Here is a 23055-nt window from a genome sequence, read left to right on the forward strand (position 1 = left end):
TATGAGGGGGAATAACACAGCTCCCAGCACACACTGATATGTGGTATTATTATTATATAGGGAGAGGGGACTGTACAGTGATATATGAGGGAGAATAACACAGCTCCCAGCACACACTGATATGTGGTATTATTATTATATAGGGGAAAGGGGACCGTACAGTGATATATGAGGGGGAATGACACAGCTCCCAGCACACACTGATATATGATATTATTATATAGGGGAGAGGGGACTGTACAGTGATATTTGAGGTGGAATAGCCCAGCTCCCAGCACACACTGATATGCGGTATTATTATTATATAGGCGAGAGGGGACCATACAGTGATATATGAGGGGAATAACACAGCTCCCAGTACACACTGATATGTGGTATTATTATTATATAGGGGAGAGGGGGACCGTACAGTGATATTCCCCCTCATATAACACAACTCCCAGCACACACTGATATGTGGTATTATTTTTATATAGGGGAGAGGGGACTATACTGTAATATATGAGGCGGAATAACACAGCTACCAGCACACACTCACATGTGGTATTATTATTATATAGGGATAGGGGACTGTACAGTGATATATGAGGGGGAATAACACAGCTCCCAGCACACACTGATATGTGGTATTATTATTATATAGGGAGAGGGGACTGTACAGTGATATCTGAGGGGGATTAACACAGCTCCCAGCACACACTGATATGTGGTATTATTATTATATAGGGGAGAGGGGACTGTTCAGTGATATATGAGGGGGCATAACACAGCTCCCAGCACACACTGATATGTGGTATCATTATCATATAGGATAGAGGGGACTGTACAGTGATATATAAGGGGGAATAACACAGCTCCCAGCACACACTATGTGGTATTATTATATAGGGGGAGGGGACTGTACAGTGATATATCAGGGGGAATAACACAGATCCCAGTACACACTGATAAGTGATATTATTATTATATAGGGGAGAGGGGGGCCGTACAGTGATATATGAGGAGGAATAACACAGCTCCCAGCACACACTGATATGTGGTATTATTATATAGGGGAAAGGGGACTGTACAGTGATATATGAGGGGGAATAACACAGCTCCGAGCATACACTGATATGTGGTATTATTATTATATAGGGGAGAGGGGACTGTACAGTAATATATGAGGGGGAATAACACAGCTCCCAGCACACACTGATATGTGGTATTATTATTACATAGGGGAGAGGTGACTGTACAGTGATATATGAGGGGGAATAACACAGCTCCCAGCACACACTGATATGTGGTATTATTATTATATAGGGGAGAGGGGACTGTACAGTGATATATGAGGGAGAATAACACAGCTCCCAGCACACACTGATATGTGGTATTATTATTATATAGGGGGAGGGGAATGTACAGTGATATATGAGGGGGAATAACACAGCTCCCAGCACACACTGATATGTGGTATTATTATTATATAGGGAGAGGGGACCGTACAGTGATATATGAGGGGGAATAACACAGCTCCCAGCACACACTGATATGTGGTATTATTATTATATAGGGAGAGGGGACTGTACAGTGATATATGAGGGGGAATAACACAGCTCCCAGCACACACTGATATGTGGTATTATTATTATATAGGGGAAAGGGGACCGTACAGTGATATATGAGGGGGAATGACACAGCTCCCAGCACACACTGATATATGATATTATTATATAGGGGAGAGGGGACTGTACAGTGATATTTGAGGTGGAATAGCCCAGCTCCCAGCACACACTGATATGTGGTATTATTATTATATAGGTGAGAGGGGACCATACAGTGATATATGAGGGGAATAACACAGCTCCCAGTACACACTGATATGTGGTATTATTATTATATAGGGGAGAGGGGGACCGTACAGTGATATTCCCCCTCATATAACACAACTCCCAGCACACACTGATATGTGGTATTATTTTTATATAGGGGAGAGGGGACTATACAGTAATATATGAGGCGGAATAACACAGCTCCCAGCACATACTGATATGTGGTATTATTATTATATAGGGGAGAGGGGACTATACAGTAATATATGAGGCGGAATAACACAACTCCCAGCACACACTGATATGTGGTATTATTATATAGGGGAGAGGGGACTGTACAGTGATATATTAGGGGGAATAACACAGCTCCCAGTACACACTTATATGTGTTGTTATTATTATCATATAGGGGAGAGGGGGACCGTACAGTGATATTCCTCCTCATATAACACAGCTCCCAGCACACACTGATATGTGGTATTATTATTATATAGGGGAGAGGGGACTGTACAGTAATATATGAGGGGGAATAACACAGCTCCCAGCACACACTCACATGTGGTATTATTATTATATAGTAGAGAGGGGACTGTACAGTGATATATTAGGGGGAATAACACAGCTCCCAGTACACACTATGTATTATTATTATATAGGGGAGAGGGGGACCGTACAGTGATATTCCCCCTTATATAACACAGCTCCCAGCACACACTGATATGTGGTATTATTATTATATAGGGGAGAGGGGACTGTACAGTAATATATGAGGGGGAATAACACAGCTACCAGCACACACTCACATGTGGTATTATTATTATATAGGGATAGGGGACTGTACAGTGATATATGAGGGGGAATAACACAGCTCCCAGCACACACTGATATGTGGTATTATTATTATATAGGGGAGAGGGGACTGTTCAGTGATATATGAGGGGGAATAACACAGCTCCCAGCACACACTGATATGTGGTATCATTATCATATAGGATAGAGGGGACTGTACAGTGATATATAAGGGGGAATAACACAGCTCCCAGCACACACTATGTGGTATTATTATTATATAGGGGGAGGGGACTGTACAGTGATATATCAGGGGGAATAACACAGCTCCCAGTACACACTGATAAGTGATATTATTATTATATAGGGTTAGAGGGGGACCGTACAGTGATATATGAGGAGGAATAACACAGCTCCCAGCACACACTGATATGTGGTATTATTATATAGGGGAAAGGGGACTGTACAGTGATATATGAGGGGGAATAACACAGCTCCCAGCACACACTGATATGTGGTATTATTATTATATAGGGGGAGAGGGGACTGTACAGTGATATATGAGGAGGAATAACACAGCTCCCAGCACACACTGATATGTGGTATTATTATTATATAGGGGAGAGGGGGACCGTACAGTGATATTCCTCCTCATATAACACAGCTCCCAGCACACACTGATATGTGGTATTATTATTATATAGGGGAGAGGGGACTGTACAGTAATATATGAGGGGGAATAACACAGCTCCCAGCACACACTCACATGTGGTATTATTATTATATAGGGGAGAGGGGACTGTACAGTGATATATTAGGGGGAATAACACAGCTCCCAGTACATACTGATATGTGTTATTATTATTATATATGGGAGAGGGGGACCGTACAGTGATATTCCCCCTCATATAACACAGCTCCCAGCACACACTGATATGTGGTATTATTATTATATAGGGGAGAGGGGAACCGTACAGTGATATTCCCCCTCATATAACACAGCTCCCAGTACACACTGATGTGTGTTATTATTATTATATAGGGGAGAGGGGACTGTACAGTGATATATAAGGGGGAATAACACAGCTCCCAGCACACACTATGTGGTATTATTATTATATAGGGGGAGGGGACTGTACAGTGATATGAGGGGGAATAACACAGCTCCCAGTACACACTGATATGTGGTATTATTATACAGGGGAGAGGGGACTGTGCAGTGATATATGAGGGGGAATAACACAGCTCCCAGCACACACTGATATGTGGTATTATTATATAGGGGGAGAGGGGACTGTACAGTGACATTTGAGGTGGAATAGCCCAGCTCCCAGCACACACTATGTGGTATTATTATTATATAGGTGAGAGGGGACCATACAGTGATATATGAGGGGAATAACACAGCTCCCAGTACACACTGATATGTGGTATTATTATTATATAGGGGAGAGGGGGACCGTACAGTGATATTCCCCCTCATATAACACAGCTCCGAGCACACACTGATATGTGGTATTATTATTATATAGGGGAGAGGGGACTATACAGTAATATATGAGGCGGAATAACACAGCTCCCAGCACACACTGATATGTGGTATTATTATTCTATAGGGGAGAGGGGACTGTACAGTGATAAATTAGGGGGAATAACACAGCTCCCAGTACACACTTATATGTGTTGTTATTATTATTATATAGGGGAGAGGGGGACCATACAGTGATATTCCTCCTCATATAACACAGCTCCCAGCACACACTGATATGTGGTATTATTATTATATAGGGGAGAGGGGACTGTACAGTAATATATGAGGGGGAATAACACAGCTCCCAGCACACACTCACATGTGGTATTATTATTATATAGGGGAGAGGGGACTGTACAGTGATATATTAGGGGGAATAACACAGCTCCCAGTACATACTGATATGTGTTATTATTATTATATATGGGAGAGGGGGACCGTACAGTGATATTCCCCCTCATATAACACAGCTCCCAGCACACACTGATATGTGGTATTATTATTTTATAGGGGAGAGGGGACTGTACAGTAATGTATGAGGGGGAATAACACAGCTCCCAGCACACACTCACATGTGGTATTATTATTATATAGGGGAGAGGGGACTGTACAGTGATATATTAGGGGGAATAACACAGCTCCCAGTACATACTGATATGTGTTATTATTATTATATATGGGAGAGGGGGACCGTACAGTGATATTCCCCCTCATATAACACAGCTCCCAGCACACACTGATATGTGGTATTATTATTATATTGGGGAGAGGGGAACCGTACAGTGATATTCCCCCTCATATAACACAGCTCCCAGTACACACTGATGTGTGTTATTATTATTATATAGGGGAGAGGGGACTGTACAGTGATATATAAGGGGGAATAACACAGCTCCCAGCACACACTATGTGGTATTATTATTATATAGGGGGAGGGGACTGTACAGTGATATGAGGGGGAATAACACAGCTCCCAGTACACACTGATATGTGGTATTATTATACAGGGGAGAGGGGACTGTGCAGTGATATATGAGGGGGAATAACACAGCTCCCAGCACACACTGATATGTGGTATTATTATATAGGGGGAGAGGGGACTGTACAGTGATATATGAGGGGGAATGACACAGCTCCCAGCACACACTGATATATGATATTATTATATAGGGGAGAGGGGACTGTACAGTGACATTTGAGGTGGAATAGCCCAGCTCCCAGCACACACTATGTGGTATTATTATTATATAGGTGAGAGGGGACCATACAGTGATATATGAGGGGAATAACACAGCTCCCAGTACACACTGATATGTGGTATTATTATTATATAGGGGAGAGGGGGACCGTACAGTGATATTCCCCCTCATATAACACAGCTCCGAGCACACACTGATATGTGGTATTATTATTATATAGGGGAGAGGGGACTATACAGTAATATATGAGGCGGAATAACACAGCTCCCAGCACACACTGATATGTGGTATTATTATTCTATAGGGGAGAGGGGACTGTACAGTGATAAATTAGGGGGAATAACACAGCTCCCAGTACACACTTATATGTGTTGTTATTATTATTATATAGGGGAGAGGGGGACCATACAGTGATATTCCTCCTCATATAACACAGCTCCCAGCACACACTGATATGTGGTATTATTATTATATAGGGGAGAGGGGACTGTACAGTAATATATGAGGGGGAATAACACAGCTCCCAGCACACACTCACATGTGGTATTATTATTATATAGGGGAGAGGGGACTGTACAGTGATATATTAGGGGGAATAACACAGCTCCCAGTACATACTGATATGTGTTATTATTATATATGGGAGAGGGGAACCGTACAGTGATATTCCCCCTCATATAACACAGCTCCCAGCACACACTGATATGTGGTATTATTATTTTATAGGGGAGAGGGGACTGTACAGTAATGTATGAGGGGGAATAACACAGCTCCCAGCACACACTCACATGTGGTATTATTATTATATAGGGGAGAGGGGACTGTACAGTGATATATTAGGGGGAATAACACAGCTCCCAGTACATACTGATATGTGTTATTATTATTATATATGGGAGAGGGGGACCGTACAGTGATATTCCCCCTCATATAACACAGCTCCCAGCACACACTGATATGTGGTATTATTATTATATAGGGGAGAGGGGAACCGTACAGTGATATTCCCCCTCATATAACACAGCTCCCAGTACACACTGATGTGTGTTATTATTATTATATAGGGGAGAGGGGACTGTACAGTGATATATAAGGGGGAATAACACAGCTCCCAGCACACACTATGTGGTATTATTATTATATAGGGGGAGGGGACTGTACAGTGATATGAGGGGGAATAACACAGCTCCCAGTACACACTGATATGCAGTATTATTATACAGGGGAGAGGGGACTGTGCAGTGATATATGAGGGGGAATAACACAGCTCCCAGCACACACTGATATGTGGTATTATTATATAGGGGGAGAGGGGACTGTACAGTGATATATGAGGGGGAATGACACAGCTCCCAGCACACACTGATATATGATATTATTATATAGGGAGAGGGGACTGTACAGTGACATTTGAGGTGGAATAGCCCAGCTCCCAGCACACACTATGTGGTATTATTATTATATAGGTGAGAGGGGACCATACAGTGATATATGAGGGGAATAACACAGCTCCCAGTACACACTGATATGTGGTATTATTATTATATAGGGGAGAGGGGGACCGTACAGTGATATTCCCCCTCATATAACACAGCTCCGAGCACACACTGATATGTGGTATTATTATTATATAGGGGAGAGGGGACTATACAGTAATATATGAGGCGGAATAACACAGCTCCCAGCACACACTGATATGTGGTATTATTATTCTATAGGGGAGAGGGGACTGTACAGTGATAAATTAGGGGGAATAACACAGCTCCCAGTACACACTTATATGTGTTGTTATTATTATTATATAGGGGAGAGGGGGACCATACAGTGATATTCCTCCTCATATAACACAGCTCCCAGCACACACTGATATGTGGTATTATTATTATATAGGGGAGAGGGGACTGTACAGTAATATATGAGGGGGAATAACACAGCTCCCAGCACACACTCACATGTGGTATTATTATTATATAGGGGAGAGGGGACTGTACAGTGATATATTAGGGGGAATAACACAGCTCCCAGTACATACTGATATGTGTTATTATTATTATATATGGGAGAGGGGGACCGTACAGTGATATTCCCCCTCATATAACACAGCTCCCAGCACACACTGATATGTGGTATTATTATTTTATAGGGGAGAGGGGACTGTACAGTAATGTATGAGGGGGAATAACACAGCTCCCAGCACACACTCACATGTGGTATTATTATTATATAGGGGAGATGGGACTGTACAGTGATATATTAGGGGGAATAACACAGCTCCCAGTACACACTGATATGTGTTATTATTATTATATAGGGGAGAGGGGGACCGTACAGTGATATTCCCCCTCATATAACACAGCTCCCAGCACACACTGATATGTGGTATTATTATTATATAGGGGAGAGGGGACTGTACAGTAATATATGAGGGGGAATAACACAGCTACCAGCACACACTCACATGTGGTATTATTATTATATAGGGAGAGGGGACTGTACAGTGATATATGAGGGGGAATAACACAGCTCCCAGCACACACTGATATGTGGTATTATTATTATATAGGGGAGAGGGGACTGTTCAGTGATATATGAGGGGGAATAACAGCTCCCAGCACACACTGATATGGGGTATCATTATCATATAGGATAGAGGGGACTGTACAGTGATATATAAGGGGGAATAACACAGCTCCCAGCACACACTATGTGGTATTATTATTATATAGGGGGAGGGGGCTGTATAGTGATATATGAGGGGGAATAACACAGCTACCAGTACACACTGATAAGTGATATTATTATTATATATGGGAGAGGGGAACCGTACAGTGATATTCCCCCTCATATAACACAGCTCCCAGTACACACTGATGTGTGTTATTATTATTATATAGGGGAGAGGGGACTGTACAGTGATATATAAGGGGGAATAACACAGCTCCCAGCACACACTATGTGGTATTATTATTATATAGGGGGAGGGGACTGTACAGTGATATGAGGGGGAATAACACAGCTCCCAGTACACACTGATATGCAGTATTATTATACAGGGGAGAGGGGACTGTGCAGTGATATATGAGGGGGAATAACACAGCTCCCAGCACACACTGATATGTGGTATTATTATATAGGGGGAGAGGGGACTGTACAGTGATATATGAGGGGGAATGACACAGCTCCCAGCACACACTGATATATGATATTATTATATAGGGAGAGGGGACTGTACAGTGACATTTGAGGTGGAATAGCCCAGCTCCCAGCACACACTATGTGGTATTATTATTATATAGGTGAGAGGGGACCATACAGTGATATATGAGGGGAATAACACAGCTCCCAGTACACACTGATATGTGGTATTATTATTATATAGGGGAGAGGGGGACCGTACAGTGATATTCCCCCTCATATAACACAGCTCCGAGCACACACTGATATGTGGTATTATTATTATATAGGGGAGAGGGGACTATACAGTAATATATGAGGCGGAATAACACAGCTCCCAGCACACACTGATATGTGGTATTATTATTCTATAGGGGAGAGGGGACTGTACAGTGATAAATTAGGGGGAATAACACAGCTCCCAGTACACACTTATATGTGTTGTTATTATTATTATATAGGGGAGAGGGGGACCATACAGTGATATTCCTCCTCATATAACACAGCTCCCAGCACACACTGATATGTGGTATTATTATTATATAGGGGAGAGGGGACTGTACAGTAATATATGAGGGGGAATAACACAGCTCCCAGCACACACTCACATGTGGTATTATTATTATATAGGGGAGAGGGGACTGTACAGTGATATATTAGGGGGAATAACACAGCTCCCAGTACATACTGATATGTGTTATTATTATTATATATGGGAGAGGGGGACCGTACAGTGATATTCCCCCTCATATAACACAGCTCCCAGCACACACTGATATGTGGTATTATTATTTTATAGGGGAGAGGGGACTGTACAGTAATGTATGAGGGGGAATAACACAGCTCCCAGCACACACTCACATGTGGTATTATTATTATATAGGGGAGATGGGACTGTACAGTGATATATTAGGGGGAATAACACAGCTCCCAGTACACACTGATATGTGTTATTATTATTATATAGGGGAGAGGGGGACCGTACAGTGATATTCCCCCTCATATAACACAGCTCCCAGCACACACTGATATGTGGTATTATTATTATATAGGGGAGAGGGGACTGTACAGTAATATATGAGGGGGAATAACACAGCTACCAGCACACACTCACATGTGGTATTATTATTATATAGGGAGAGGGGACTGTACAGTGATATATGAGGGGGAATAACACAGCTCCCAGCACACACTGATATGTGGTATTATTATTATATAGGGGAGAGGGGACTGTTCAGTGATATATGAGGGGGAATAACAGCTCCCAGCACACACTGATATGGGGTATCATTATCATATAGGATAGAGGGGACTGTACAGTGATATATAAGGGGGAATAACACAGCTCCCAGCACACACTATGTGGTATTATTATTATATAGGGGGAGGGGGCTGTATAGTGATATATGAGGGGGAATAACACAGCTACCAGTACACACTGATAAGTGATATTATTATTATATATGGGAGAGGGGGACCGTACAGTGATATTCCCCCTCATATAACACAGCTCCCAGCACACACTGATATGTGGTATTATTATTATATAGGGGAGAGTGGACTGTACAGTAATATATGAGGGGGAATAACACAGCTACCAGCACACACTCACATGTGGTATTATTATTATATAGGGAGAGGGGACTGTACAGTGATATATGAGGGGGAATAACACAGCTCCCAGCACACACTGATATGTGGTATTATTATTATATAGGGGAGAGGGGACTGTTCAGTGATATATGAGGGGGAATAACACAGCTCCCAGCACACACTGATATGTGGTATCATTATCATATAGGATAGAGGGGACTGTACAGTGATATATAAGGGGGAATAACAGCTCCCTGCACACATTATATGGTATTATTATTATATAGGGGGAGGGGACTGTACAGTGATATATGAGGGGGAATAACACAGCTCCCAGCACACACTGATATGTGGTATTATTATTATATAGGGGGGAGAGGGGACTGTACAGTGATATATGAGGAGGAATAACACAGCTCCCAGCACACACTGATATGTGGTATTATTATATAGGGGGAGAGGGGACTGTACAGTGATATATGAGGGGGAATAACACAGCTCCCAGCACACACTGATATGTGGTATTATTATATAGGGGGAGAGGGGACTGTACAGCGATATATGAGGGGGAATAACACAGCTCCCAGCACACACTGTAATGAGGTATTATTATATAGGGGAGAGGGGACTGTACAGTGATATATAAGGGGGAATAACACAGCTCCCAGCACACACTATGTGGTATTATTATTATATAGGGGGAGGGGACTGTACAGTGATATATGAGGGGGAATAACACAGCTCTCAGTACACACTGATATGTGGTATTATTATATAGGGGAGAGGGGACTGTACAGTGATATATGAGGGGGAATAACACAGCTCCCAGCACACACTGATATGTGGTATTATATAGGGGGAGAGGGGACTGTACAGCGATATATGAGGGGGAATAACACAGCTCCCAGCACACACTGATATGTGGTATTATTATTATATAGGGGGAGAGGGGACCGTACAGTGATATATGAGGGGGAATAACACAGCTCCCAGTACACACTGATATGTGGTATTATTATTATATAGGGAGAGGGGACTGTACAGTGATATATGAGGGAGAATAACACAGCTCCCAGCCCACACTGATATGTGGTATTATTATTATATAGGGGAAAGGGGACCGTACAGTGATATATGAGGGGGAATGACACAGCTCCCAGCACACACTGATATGATATTATTAAATAGGGGAGAGGGGACTGTACAGTGATATATGAGGTGGAATAGCCCAGCTCCCAGCACACACTGATATGTTGTATTATTATTATATAGGTGAGAGGGGACCATACAGTGATATATGAGGGGAATAACACAGCTCCCAGTACACACTGATATGTGGTATTATTACTATATAGGGGAGAGGGGGACCGTACAGTGATATTCCCCCTCATATAACACAGCTCCCAGCACACACTGATATGTGGTATTTTTATTATATAGGGGAGAGGGGACTATACAGTAATATATGAGGCGGAATAACACAGCTCCCAGCACACACTGATATGTGGTATTATTATTATATAGGGGAGAGGGGACTATACAGTAATATATGAGGCGGAATAACACAACTCCCAGCACACACTGATATGTGGTATTATTATTATATAGGGGAGAGGGGACTGTACAGTGATATATTAGGGGGAATAACACAGCTCCCAGTACACACTTATATGTGTTGTTATTATTATATAGGGGAGAGGGGGACTGTACAGTGATATTCCTCCTCATATAACACAGCTCCCAGCACACACTGATATGTGGTATTATTATTATATAGGGGAGAGAGGACTGTACAGTAATATATGAGGGGGAATAACACAGCTCCCAGCACACACTGATATGTGTTATTATTATTATTATTATATAGGGGAGAGGAGGGCCATACAGTGATATTCCCCCTCATATAACACAGCTCCCAGCACACACTGATATGTGGTATTATTATTATATAGGGGAGAGGGGACTGTTCAGTGATATATGAGGGGGAATAACACAGCTCCCAGCACACACTGATATGTGGTATCATTATCATATAGGATAGAGGGGACTGTACAGTGATATATAAGGGGGAATAACACAGCTCCCAGCACACACTATGTGGTATTATTATTATATAGGGGGAGGGGACTGGACAGTGATATATGAGAGGGAATAACACAGCTCCCAGTACACACTGATATGTGATATTATTATTATATAGGGGAGAGGGGGACCGTACAGTTATATATAAAGGGGAATAACACAGCTCACAGTACACACTGATATGTGGTATTATAGATTGGAGAGGGGACTGTACAGTGATATATGACGGGGAATAATACAGCTCACAGCACACACTGATATGTTGTATTATTATATAGGGGAGAGGGGACTGTACAGTGATATATTAGGGGGAATAACACAGCTCCCAGTACACACTTATATGTGTTGTTATTATTATTATATAGGGGAGAGGGGGACCGTACAGTGATATATGAGGGGGAATAACACAGGTCCCAGTACACACTGATATGTGTTATTATTATTATATAGGGGAGAGGGGACCATACAGGTATATTCCCCCTCATATAACACAGCTCCCAGCACACACTGATATGTGGTATTATTATTATATAGGGGAGAGGGGACTGTACAGTGATATATTAGGGGGAATAACACAGCTCCCAGTACATACTGATATGTGTTATTATTATTATATATGGGAGAGGGGGACCGTACAGTGATATTCCCCCTCATATAACACAGCTCCCAGCACACACTGATATGTGGTATTATTATTATATAGGGGAGAGGGGAACCGTACAGTGATATTCCCCCTCATATAACACAGCTCCCAGTACACACTGATGTGTGTTATTATTATTATATAGGGGAGAGGGGACTGTACAGTGATATATAAGGGGGAATAACACAGCTCCCAGCACACACTATGTGGTATTATTATTATATAGGGGGAGGGGACTGTACAGTGATATGAGGGGGAATAACACAGCTCCCAGTACACACTGATATGCAGTATTATTATACAGGGGAGAGGGGACTGTGCAGTGATATATGAGGGGGAATAACACAGCTCCCAGCACACACTGATATGTGGTATTATTATATAGGGGGAGAGGGGACTGTACAGTGATATATGAGGGGGAATGACACAGCTCCCAGCACACACTGATATATGATATTATTATATAGGGAGAGGGGACTGTACAGTGACATTTGAGGTGGAATAGCCCAGCTCCCAGCACACACTATGTGGTATTATTATTATATAGGTGAGAGGGGACCATACAGTGATATATGAGGGGAATAACACAGCTCCCAGTACACACTGATATGTGGTATTATTATTATATAGGGGAGAGGGGGACCGTACAGTGATATTCCCCCTCATATAACACAGCTCCGAGCACACACTGATATGTGGTATTATTATTATATAGGGGAGAGGGGACTATACAGTAATATATGAGGCGGAATAACACAGCTCCCAGCACACACTGATATGTGGTATTATTATTCTATAGGGGAGAGGGGACTGTACAGTGATAAATTAGGGGGAATAACACAGCTCCCAGTACACACTTATATGTGTTGTTATTATTATTATATAGGGGAGAGGGGGACCATACAGTGATATTCCTCCTCATATAACACAGCTCCCAGCACACACTGATATGTGGTATTATTATTATATAGGGGAGAGGGGACTGTACAGTAATATATGAGGGGGAATAACACAGCTCCCAGCACACACTCACATGTGGTATTATTATTATATAGGGGAGAGGGGACTGTACAGTGATATATTAGGGGGAATAACACAGCTCCCAGTACATACTGATATGTGTTATTATTATTATATATGGGAGAGGGGGACCGTACAGTGATATTCCCCCTCATATAACACAGCTCCCAGCACACACTGATATGTGGTATTATTATTTTATAGGGGAGAGGGGACTGTACAGTAATGTATGAGGGGGAATAACACAGCTCCCAGCACACACTCACATGTGGTATTATTATTATATAGGGGAGATGGGACTGTACAGTGATATATTAGGGGGAATAACACAGCTCCCAGTACACACTGATATGTGTTATTATTATTATATAGGGGAGAGGGGGACCGTACAGTGATATTCCCCCTCATATAACACAGCTCCCAGCACACACTGATATGTGGTATTATTATTATATAGGGGAGAGGGGACTGTACAGTAATATATGAGGGGGAATAACACAGCTACCAGCACACACTCACATGTGGTATTATTATTATATAGGGAGAGGGGACTGTACAGTGATATATGAGGGGGAATAACACAGCTCCCAGCACACACTGATATGTGGTATTATTATTATATAGGGGAGAGGGGACTGTTCAGTGATATATGAGGGGGAATAACAGCTCCCAGCACACACTGATATGGGGTATCATTATCATATAGGATAGAGGGGACTGTACAGTGATATATAAGGGGGAATAACACAGCTCCCAGCACACACTATGTGGTATTATTATTATATAGGGGGAGGGGGCTGTATAGTGATATATGAGGGGGAATAACACAGCTACCAGTACACACTGATAAGTGATATTATTATTATATATGGGAGAGGGGGACCGTACAGTGATATTCCCCCTCATATAACACAGCTCCCAGCACACACTGATATGTGGTATTATTATTATATAGGGGAGAGTGGACTGTACAGTAATATATGAGGGGGAATAACACAGCTACCAGCACACACTCACATGTGGTATTATTATTATATAGGGAGAGGGGACTGTACAGTGATATATGAGGGGGAATAACACAGCTCCCAGCACACACTGATATGTGGTATTATTATTATATAGGGGAGAGGGGACTGTTCAGTGATATATGAGGGGGAATAACACAGCTCCCAGCACACACTGATATGTGGTATCATTATCATATAGGATAGAGGGGACTGTACAGTGATATATAAGGGGGAATAACAGCTCCCTGCACACATTATATGGTATTATTATTATATAGGGGGAGGGGACTGTACAGTGATATATGAGGGGGAATAACACAGCTCCCAGCACACACTGATATGTGGTATTATTATTATATAGGGGGGAGAGGGGACTGTACAGTGATATATGAGGAGGAATAACACAGCTCCCAGCACACACTGATATGTGGTATTATTATATAGGGGGAGAGGGGACTGTACAGTGATATATGAGGGGGAATAACACAGCTCCCAGCACACACTGATATGTGGTATTATTATATAGGGGGAGAGGGGACTGTACAGCGATATATGAGGGGGAATAACACAGCTCCCAGCACACACTGTAATGAGGTATTATTATATAGGGGAGAGGGGACTGTACAGTGATATATAAGGGGGAATAACACAGCTCCCAGCACACACTATGTGGTATTATTATTATATAGGGGGAGGGGACTGTACAGTGATATATGAGGGGGAATAACACAGCTCTCAGTACACACTGATATGTGGTATTATTATATAGGGGAGAGGGGACTGTACAGTGATATATGAGGGGGAATAACACAGCTCCCAGCACACACTGATATGTGGTATTATATAGGGGGAGAGGGGACTGTACAGCGATATATGAGGGGGAATAACACAGCTCCCAGCACACACTGATATGTGGTATTATTATTATATAGGGGGAGAGGGGACCGTACAGTGATATATGAGGGGGAATAACACAGCTCCCAGTACACACTGATATGTGGTATTATTATTATATAGGGAGAGGGGACTGTACAGTGATATATGAGGGAGAATAACACAGCTCCCAGCCCACACTGATATGTGGTATTATTATTATATAGGGGAAAGGGGACCGTACAGTGATATATGAGGGGGAATGACACAGCTCCCAGCACACACTGATATGATATTATTAAATAGGGGAGAGGGGACTGTACAGTGATATATGAGGTGGAATAGCCCAGCTCCCAGCACACACTGATATGTTGTATTATTATTATATAGGTGAGAGGGGACCATACAGTGATATATGAGGGGAATAACACAGCTCCCAGTACACACTTATATGTGTTGTTATTATTATATAGGGGAGAGGGGGACTGTACAGTGATATTCCTCCTCATATAACACAGCTCCCAGCACACACTGATATGTGGTATTATTATTATATAGGGGAGAGGGGACTGTACAGTAATATATGAGGGGGAATAACACAGCTCCCAGCACACACTGATATGTGGTATTATTATTATATAGGGGAGAGGGGACTATACAGTAATATATGAGGCGGAATAACACAACTCCTAGCACACACTGATATGTGGTATTATTATTATATAGGGGAGAGGGGACTGTACAGTGATATATTAGGGGGAATAACACAGCTCCCAGTACACACTTATATGTGTTGTTATTATTATATAGGGGAGAGGGGGACTGTACAGTGATATTCCTCCTCATATAACACAGCTCCCAGCACACACTGATATGTGGTATTTTTATTATATAGGGGAGAGGGGACTATACAGTAATATATGAGGCGGAATAACACAGCTCCCAGCACACACTGATATGTGGTATTATTATTATATAGGGGAGAGGGGACTATACAGTAATATATGAGGCGGAATAACACAACTCCCAGCACACACTGATATGTGGTATTATTATTATATAGGGGAGAGGGGACTGTACAGTGATATATTAGGGGGAATAACACAGCTCCCAGTACACACTTATATGTGTTGTTATTATTATATAGGGGAGAGGGGGACTGTACAGTGATATTCCTCCTCATATAACACAGCTCCCAGCACACACTGATATGTGGTATTATTATTATATAGGGGAGAGGGGACTGTACAGTAATATATGAGGGGGAATAACACAGCTCCCAGCACACACTGATATGTGTTATTATTATTATTATTATTATTATATAGGGGAGAGGAGGGCCATACAGTGATATTCCCCCTCATATAACACAGCTCCCAGCACACACTGATATGTGGTATTATTATTATATAGGGGAGAGGGGACTGTTCAGTGATATATGAGGGGGAATAACACAGCTCCCAGCACACACTGATATGTGGTATCATTATCATATAGGATAGAGGGGACTGTACAGTGATATATAAGGGGGAATAACACAGCTCCCAGCACACACTATGTGGTATTATTATTATATAGGGGGAGGGGACTGGACAGTGATATATGAGAGGGAATAACACAGCTCCCAGTACACACTGATATGTGATATTATTATTATATAGGGGAGAGGGGGACCGTACAGTTATATATAAAGGGGAATAACACAGCTCACAGTACACACTGATATGTGGTATTATAGATTGGAGAGGGGACTGTACAGTGATATATGACGGGGAATAATACAGCTCACAGCACACACTGATATGTTGTATTATTATATAGGGGAGAGGGGACTGTACAGTGATATATTAGGGGGAATAACACAGCTCCCAGTACACACTTATATGTGTTGTTATTATTATTATATAGGGGAGAGGGGGACCGTACAGTGATATATGAGGGGGAATAACACAGGTCCCAGTACACACTGATATGTGTTATTATTATTATATAGGGGAGAGGGGACCATACAGGTATATTCCCCCTCATATAACACAGCTCCCAGCACACACTGATATGTGGTATTATTATTATATAGGGGAGAGGGGACTATACAGTAATATATGAGGTGGAATAACACAGCTCCCAGCACACACTGATATGTGTTATTATTATTATATAGGGGAGAGGGGGACCGTACAGTGATATTTGAGGGGGAATGACACAGCTCCCAGTACACACTGATATGTGGTATTATTATTATTATGTAGGGCGGAAAGGACTGTCCAGTGAAATATGAGGGGGAATAACACAGCTCCCAGTACACACTGACATGTGGTATTATTATTATATAGGGGAGAGGGTCTGCAAAGTGATATATAATTGGTAATAACACCGTTCCCGGCACACACTGATATGTGCTATTAATATTATATAGGGGAGAGGGGACCATACGGTGATATATGAAGAGGAATAACACAGCTCTCAGCACACACTGGTATGTGGTATTATTATATAGGGGAGAGGGGACCGTACAATGATATATGAGGGGAAATAACAAAGCTCCCAGCACACACTGATATGTGGTATTATTATTATATATCAGAGGGGACCGTACAGTGATATATGAGGGGGTATAACACAGCTCCCAGCACACACTGATATGTGGTATTATTATATAGGGGAGAGGGGACCGTATAGTGATATATGAGGGGGAATAACACAGCTCCCAGCACACACTGATATGTGGTATTTTTGTATAGGGAGAGATGACTGTACAGTAATATATGAGGGGGACTAACACAGCTCCCAGTACACACTTATATGTGTTGTTATTATTATTATATAGGGGAGAGTGGACTGTACAGTGATATATGAGGAAAAATAACAAGCTCTCGGCACACTGATATGTGGTATTATTATTATATAGGGGAGAGGGGACTGTACAGTGATATTTGAGGGGGAATAATTCCACTCCCAGCACACACTGATATTTGGTATTATATAAGGGAGAGGGGACTGTACAGTGATATGAGGGGAATAACACAGCACCCGGCAACACTGATTTGTGATATTATTATTATTTAGGAGAGATTGGACTGTACAGTGATATATGAGGGGGAATAACACAGCTCCCAGCACACACTGATATGTGGTATTATTATTATATAGGGGAGAGGGGACTGTACAGTGATATTTGAGGGGGAATAATTCCACTCCCAGCACACACTGATATTTGGTATTATATAAGGGAGAGGGGACTGTACAGTGATATGAGGGGAATAACACAGCACCCGGCAACACTGATTTGTGATATTATTATTATTTAGGAGAGATTGGACTGTACAGTGATATATGAGGGGGAATAACACAGCTCCCAGCACACACTGATATGTGGTATTATTATTATTATATAGGGGAGAGGGGACCGTACAGTGATATATGAAGAGGAATAACACAGCTCCCAGCACACACTGATATATGGTCCTCCGGATACTACAGACGGTCACACCCCTGTCCTTACCACTTCCAGGAGCATCCTTAGGATGCTCCAGGCATTGCTGTAATCTCCGGCGATTGTGGCCCGCCCCTGTGATGTCACATGGAGGGGGCATGGCTTGTACCAGGCCCGCGTATAATGTTATATATATCAAAATGGCCTTCGGCAGAAAAAAAGTTCCCCACCCCTGCAGTAGATAGAAAATGTCATCTGACGCACAGTCTTATAGAGGATTACACACAGGAAACATTTTTTGCAGACATAAAAAAAAATGTAACTTATCAATTAAATTCTAAAATTAATCTTGATTAGGTTGTTTTGTAAGTTAGCATCTGATTTCTTAAGGAGCGATTCTGTTTCTGCCACAAGGCAGTGAGAATGTCCAACTTATTAATTCGCTTAGTAAAATTAAAAAAACCAGCTATGCTAACAGTTTAATGTTAAAAATCTTAGGTTCAGTGCACTGTACCCTTATTGCAATAAAAAGATAAGATCTCACCACCATTGTAACCTCCATGAAGCTTCTATAGGTGCATGAAGATCCTATTTACTCTCCCTTATTTCCACCTCGATGATCCTAGGTTAGGATGGTGTGGAGGGTGAGAGGTTGTGCGAGACTTCTCTGTATGGGTCCACACTCCTATTGGGTAGTAAAAGGTGTGACACACTCCGGTATGTGGCTGTTTCCGCCAAAGTTAATGGTAGGTATACCGAGCCTACTCTGCAGCGGCTGAAGCGTCTTAATAGCGGCTGGTTAAAAATTAAAGTTCACTTACAGTATAGCACATTGGGGCGTATTCAGGTGCAGTCGTAACCGCTTCTGTTCTGTCACTCTCTCTGTTCCTCACATTACTCTGAGCGATCCAGGTGCCCTCTGTGTTCCTCACAGCTGCTCTGAGTGATCCAGGACCCGTCTATGTTTCTCACAGCTGCTCTAAGCAATCCAGGTCCCACCTGTGTTCCTCACAACTGCTCTGAGTGATCCAGGTCCCGTCTATGTTCATCACAGCTGCTCTAAGCAATCCAGGTCCTGTCTGTGTTCCTCACAGCTCCTCTGAGCGATCCACGTCCTGTCTATGTTCCTCACAGCTCCTCTGAGAGATCTAGGTTCCGTCTATGTTTCTGACATCTGCTCTAAGCAATCCAGGTCCTGTCTGTGTTCCTCACAGCTCCTCTGAGCGATCCAGGTCCTGTCTATGTTTCTCACAGCTGCTCTAAGCAATCCAGGTCCTGTCTGTGTTCCTCACAGCTCCTCTGAGCGATCCAAGTCCCGTCTATGTTCCTCACAGCTGCTCTGAGTGATCCGGTCCCGTCTGTGTTCCTCACAGCTGCTCTGAGCGATCCAGGTCCCGTCTGTGTTTCTCACAGCTGCTCTGAACAATCCAGGTCTGGTCTGTGTTCCTCACTGCTGCTCTGAGTGATCCAGGTCCTGTCTGTGTTCCTCACAGCTGCTCTGAGTGATCCAGGTCCTGTCTGTGTTCCACACAGCTGCTCTGAGTGATCCAGGTCCTGTCTGTGTTCCTCACAGCTGCTCTGAGTGATCCAGGTCCTGTCTGTGTTCCTCACAGCTGCTTTGAACGATACAGGTCCCATCTGCATTTCTCACAGCTGCTCTGAGCAACCAGGTCCCGTCTGTTTTCACACTCCCAGAGCTTGTGACAAAACCGCAGCTATGTTCCATTCTGATTATGTATGTATTTTTCCATGGATGTTATTTCTATGTATGCATGTATATAATATGTATGTCTCTAGGAAATAGACTGAATAATATAATTTGTGTAATTTATATTTTCTGTAATTATGGGGTCTGACATTGTCAGTTTCTAGGGTGTAATTAAAACAGAAACCATATTCTCTGGAAAGCCCCCGTTTCTGTCCCATAGTTATGTAACTGGATACTTGTAATGACAGCTGTGGAGTCAGGAGCATAGTGAAATATAAATTGTTTATTGAAGCAAAAACATAGTCCAGGCAATTCAGAAAAGTCAGGAGTGTTACATGAACCGGACTGGAACTGGTGGTAAACAGAACTTGAAGGTGTGCAAAGCTGGATACAAACAACCATATGTTGGTGGATGAGTCAGAGTCACATGCAGCAATAGGAGGAACAGCTTGCAGAGGCCCAGCTGGCTTTAGCTGCACATATTATGGGCTGGAGATATACAGACTGGATACAAACAAAGACAAAAAGCTGCAGAGTAGATGAGACAGACTCAGACAGTAGTGTAGCTGCAGTTTGCAGAAGTCTTGTAGACAGGAGCGCAGGTAAAGGACATGGAATACAATCCAGGGAAAACAATCAATGACCAGCAGGGGGCATGGTGAGGGGCAGGAATAAACTGTGAGGCCGGTGATAAAACAGGGGAGTGATATTAACTCCTACATGTGAGGAGACAATGTCATATACAAAATAAAGGACAGTGTCCGAACACAGATGTAACTTATTTCTAGTGGTACAAAGAGCATTTGATGTGTCTTGGTGGAATAAGAACCCCTGGGCCAGGAGAGGAGCATTGGTGTAACCTTATGCAGTACAGCATTGTGCGACAGCCCCTGAGTCTTATGGTGCTGGGTCACCGGAACCTCTGATAGACACTGGTCAGGGCTCTATGGCTGGGGGGAAAGGGGGGACTTACTGGTTACTCAGCGTTACATGTCTCACTGTTATATGTGTTCTCTGTGATGTCTGTTATATTCTATTTATTCCTAGAAAGTCCTGCTCTGAGGAACCAGAGTCATTATTCAACATTGCACGTTCTGTATTCTCACTGATTCACTGAGGATGGGCAAGGACGGGAGTCATCGTACTGAGAGGATCTTACAGCTCACCCTAGAGATCATCTACATGCTAACTGGGGAGGTGAGGGGATCTGGGGGTGTCACATTGTCATCACTTATATCTATAGTAATAATACAGGGACATGACTCGGGAGGTGAGAGGATCTGGGAGTGTCACAGTGACATCACTTATATCTATAGTAATAATACAGGGACATGACTGGGGAGGTGAGGGGATCTGGGAGTGTCACAGTGACATCACTTATATCTATAGTAATAATACAGGGACATGACTGGGGAGGTGAGAGGGTCTGGGAGTGTCACAGTGACATCACTTATATCTATAGTAATAATACGGGGACATGACTGGGGAGGTGAGGGGATCTGGGAGTGTCACAGTGACATCACTTATATCTATAGTAATAATATAGGGACATGACTGGGGAGGTGAGAGGATCTGGGAGTGTCACAGTGACATCACTTATATCTATAGCAATAACACAGTGACATGACTGGGGAGGTGAGGGGATCTGGGACTGTATTCAGTGATAATTGGTGTCTCCCCCAATAAACAGAATTACACAGTAGTGAAGAAGACATCCGGTGAGTGTGAGACACCCAGCAGACGTCCCCATGTGTCAGGAGGACTTAGCAGGACCCAGAGCCCCATCACGGTGCCTCCACCTCACTCACTGATACATGACAGACACAATAAACAGAAGATTCTGGAACTCACCAACAGGATCATTCAGCTGCTGACTGGAGAGGTGACTGCTGGGAATAGGACATTATACAGGTCACTATAGCAATGCCTAACATAAATTTGGCCACAACATTGGCTTAATTATCTCTAGCCGATGCTGACAATCACTCAGTAACACAAAAGATGTTTCTTCTGCTTACACGCCTCTATCAGCATCAGTAAAAGGCCATGTTAGTAATTGTTGCATAGCACATTGTTAGTCCAGCAGATATATTGCAAGCAACAACTTTCAATATATTTTTCATACTCGGGACTTTCCACCATCTTTGTAGATTGTACATGGGACTGTCGCCAAGTGAAATATTTTTGGA

At 42.7% G+C, this 23055-nt stretch overlaps 1 protein-coding gene across 3 annotated transcripts in view; it reads left to right on the forward strand.

Annotated features, from left to right (window-relative positions):
- LOC148454247 (uncharacterized) overlaps positions 1-23055 on the forward strand; it is a 32183-nt gene that overhangs the window by 2748 nt on the left and 6380 nt on the right. For 2 of the 3 annotated variants that reach the window (XM_088461140.1, XM_088461139.1), the window contains exons 2-4: positions 18142-18201; positions 21914-22063; positions 22557-22748. In XM_088461140.1, coding sequence (XP_088317266.1) covers positions 21986-22063; positions 22557-22748 — 270 coding nt within the window. In that variant the 5' untranslated portion in view covers positions 18142-18201; positions 21914-21985. The remainder of the gene's footprint in view (positions 1-18141; positions 18202-21913; positions 22064-22556; positions 22749-23055) is intronic. The other variant, XM_088461141.1, reaches the window with a different exon arrangement.

Source organism: Taudactylus pleione, unplaced genomic scaffold, assembly GCF_031769625.1.
Source record: "Taudactylus pleione unplaced genomic scaffold, aTauple2 ptg001020l, whole genome shotgun sequence".
NCBI lineage: Eukaryota > Metazoa > Chordata > Amphibia > Anura > Myobatrachidae > Taudactylus > Taudactylus pleione.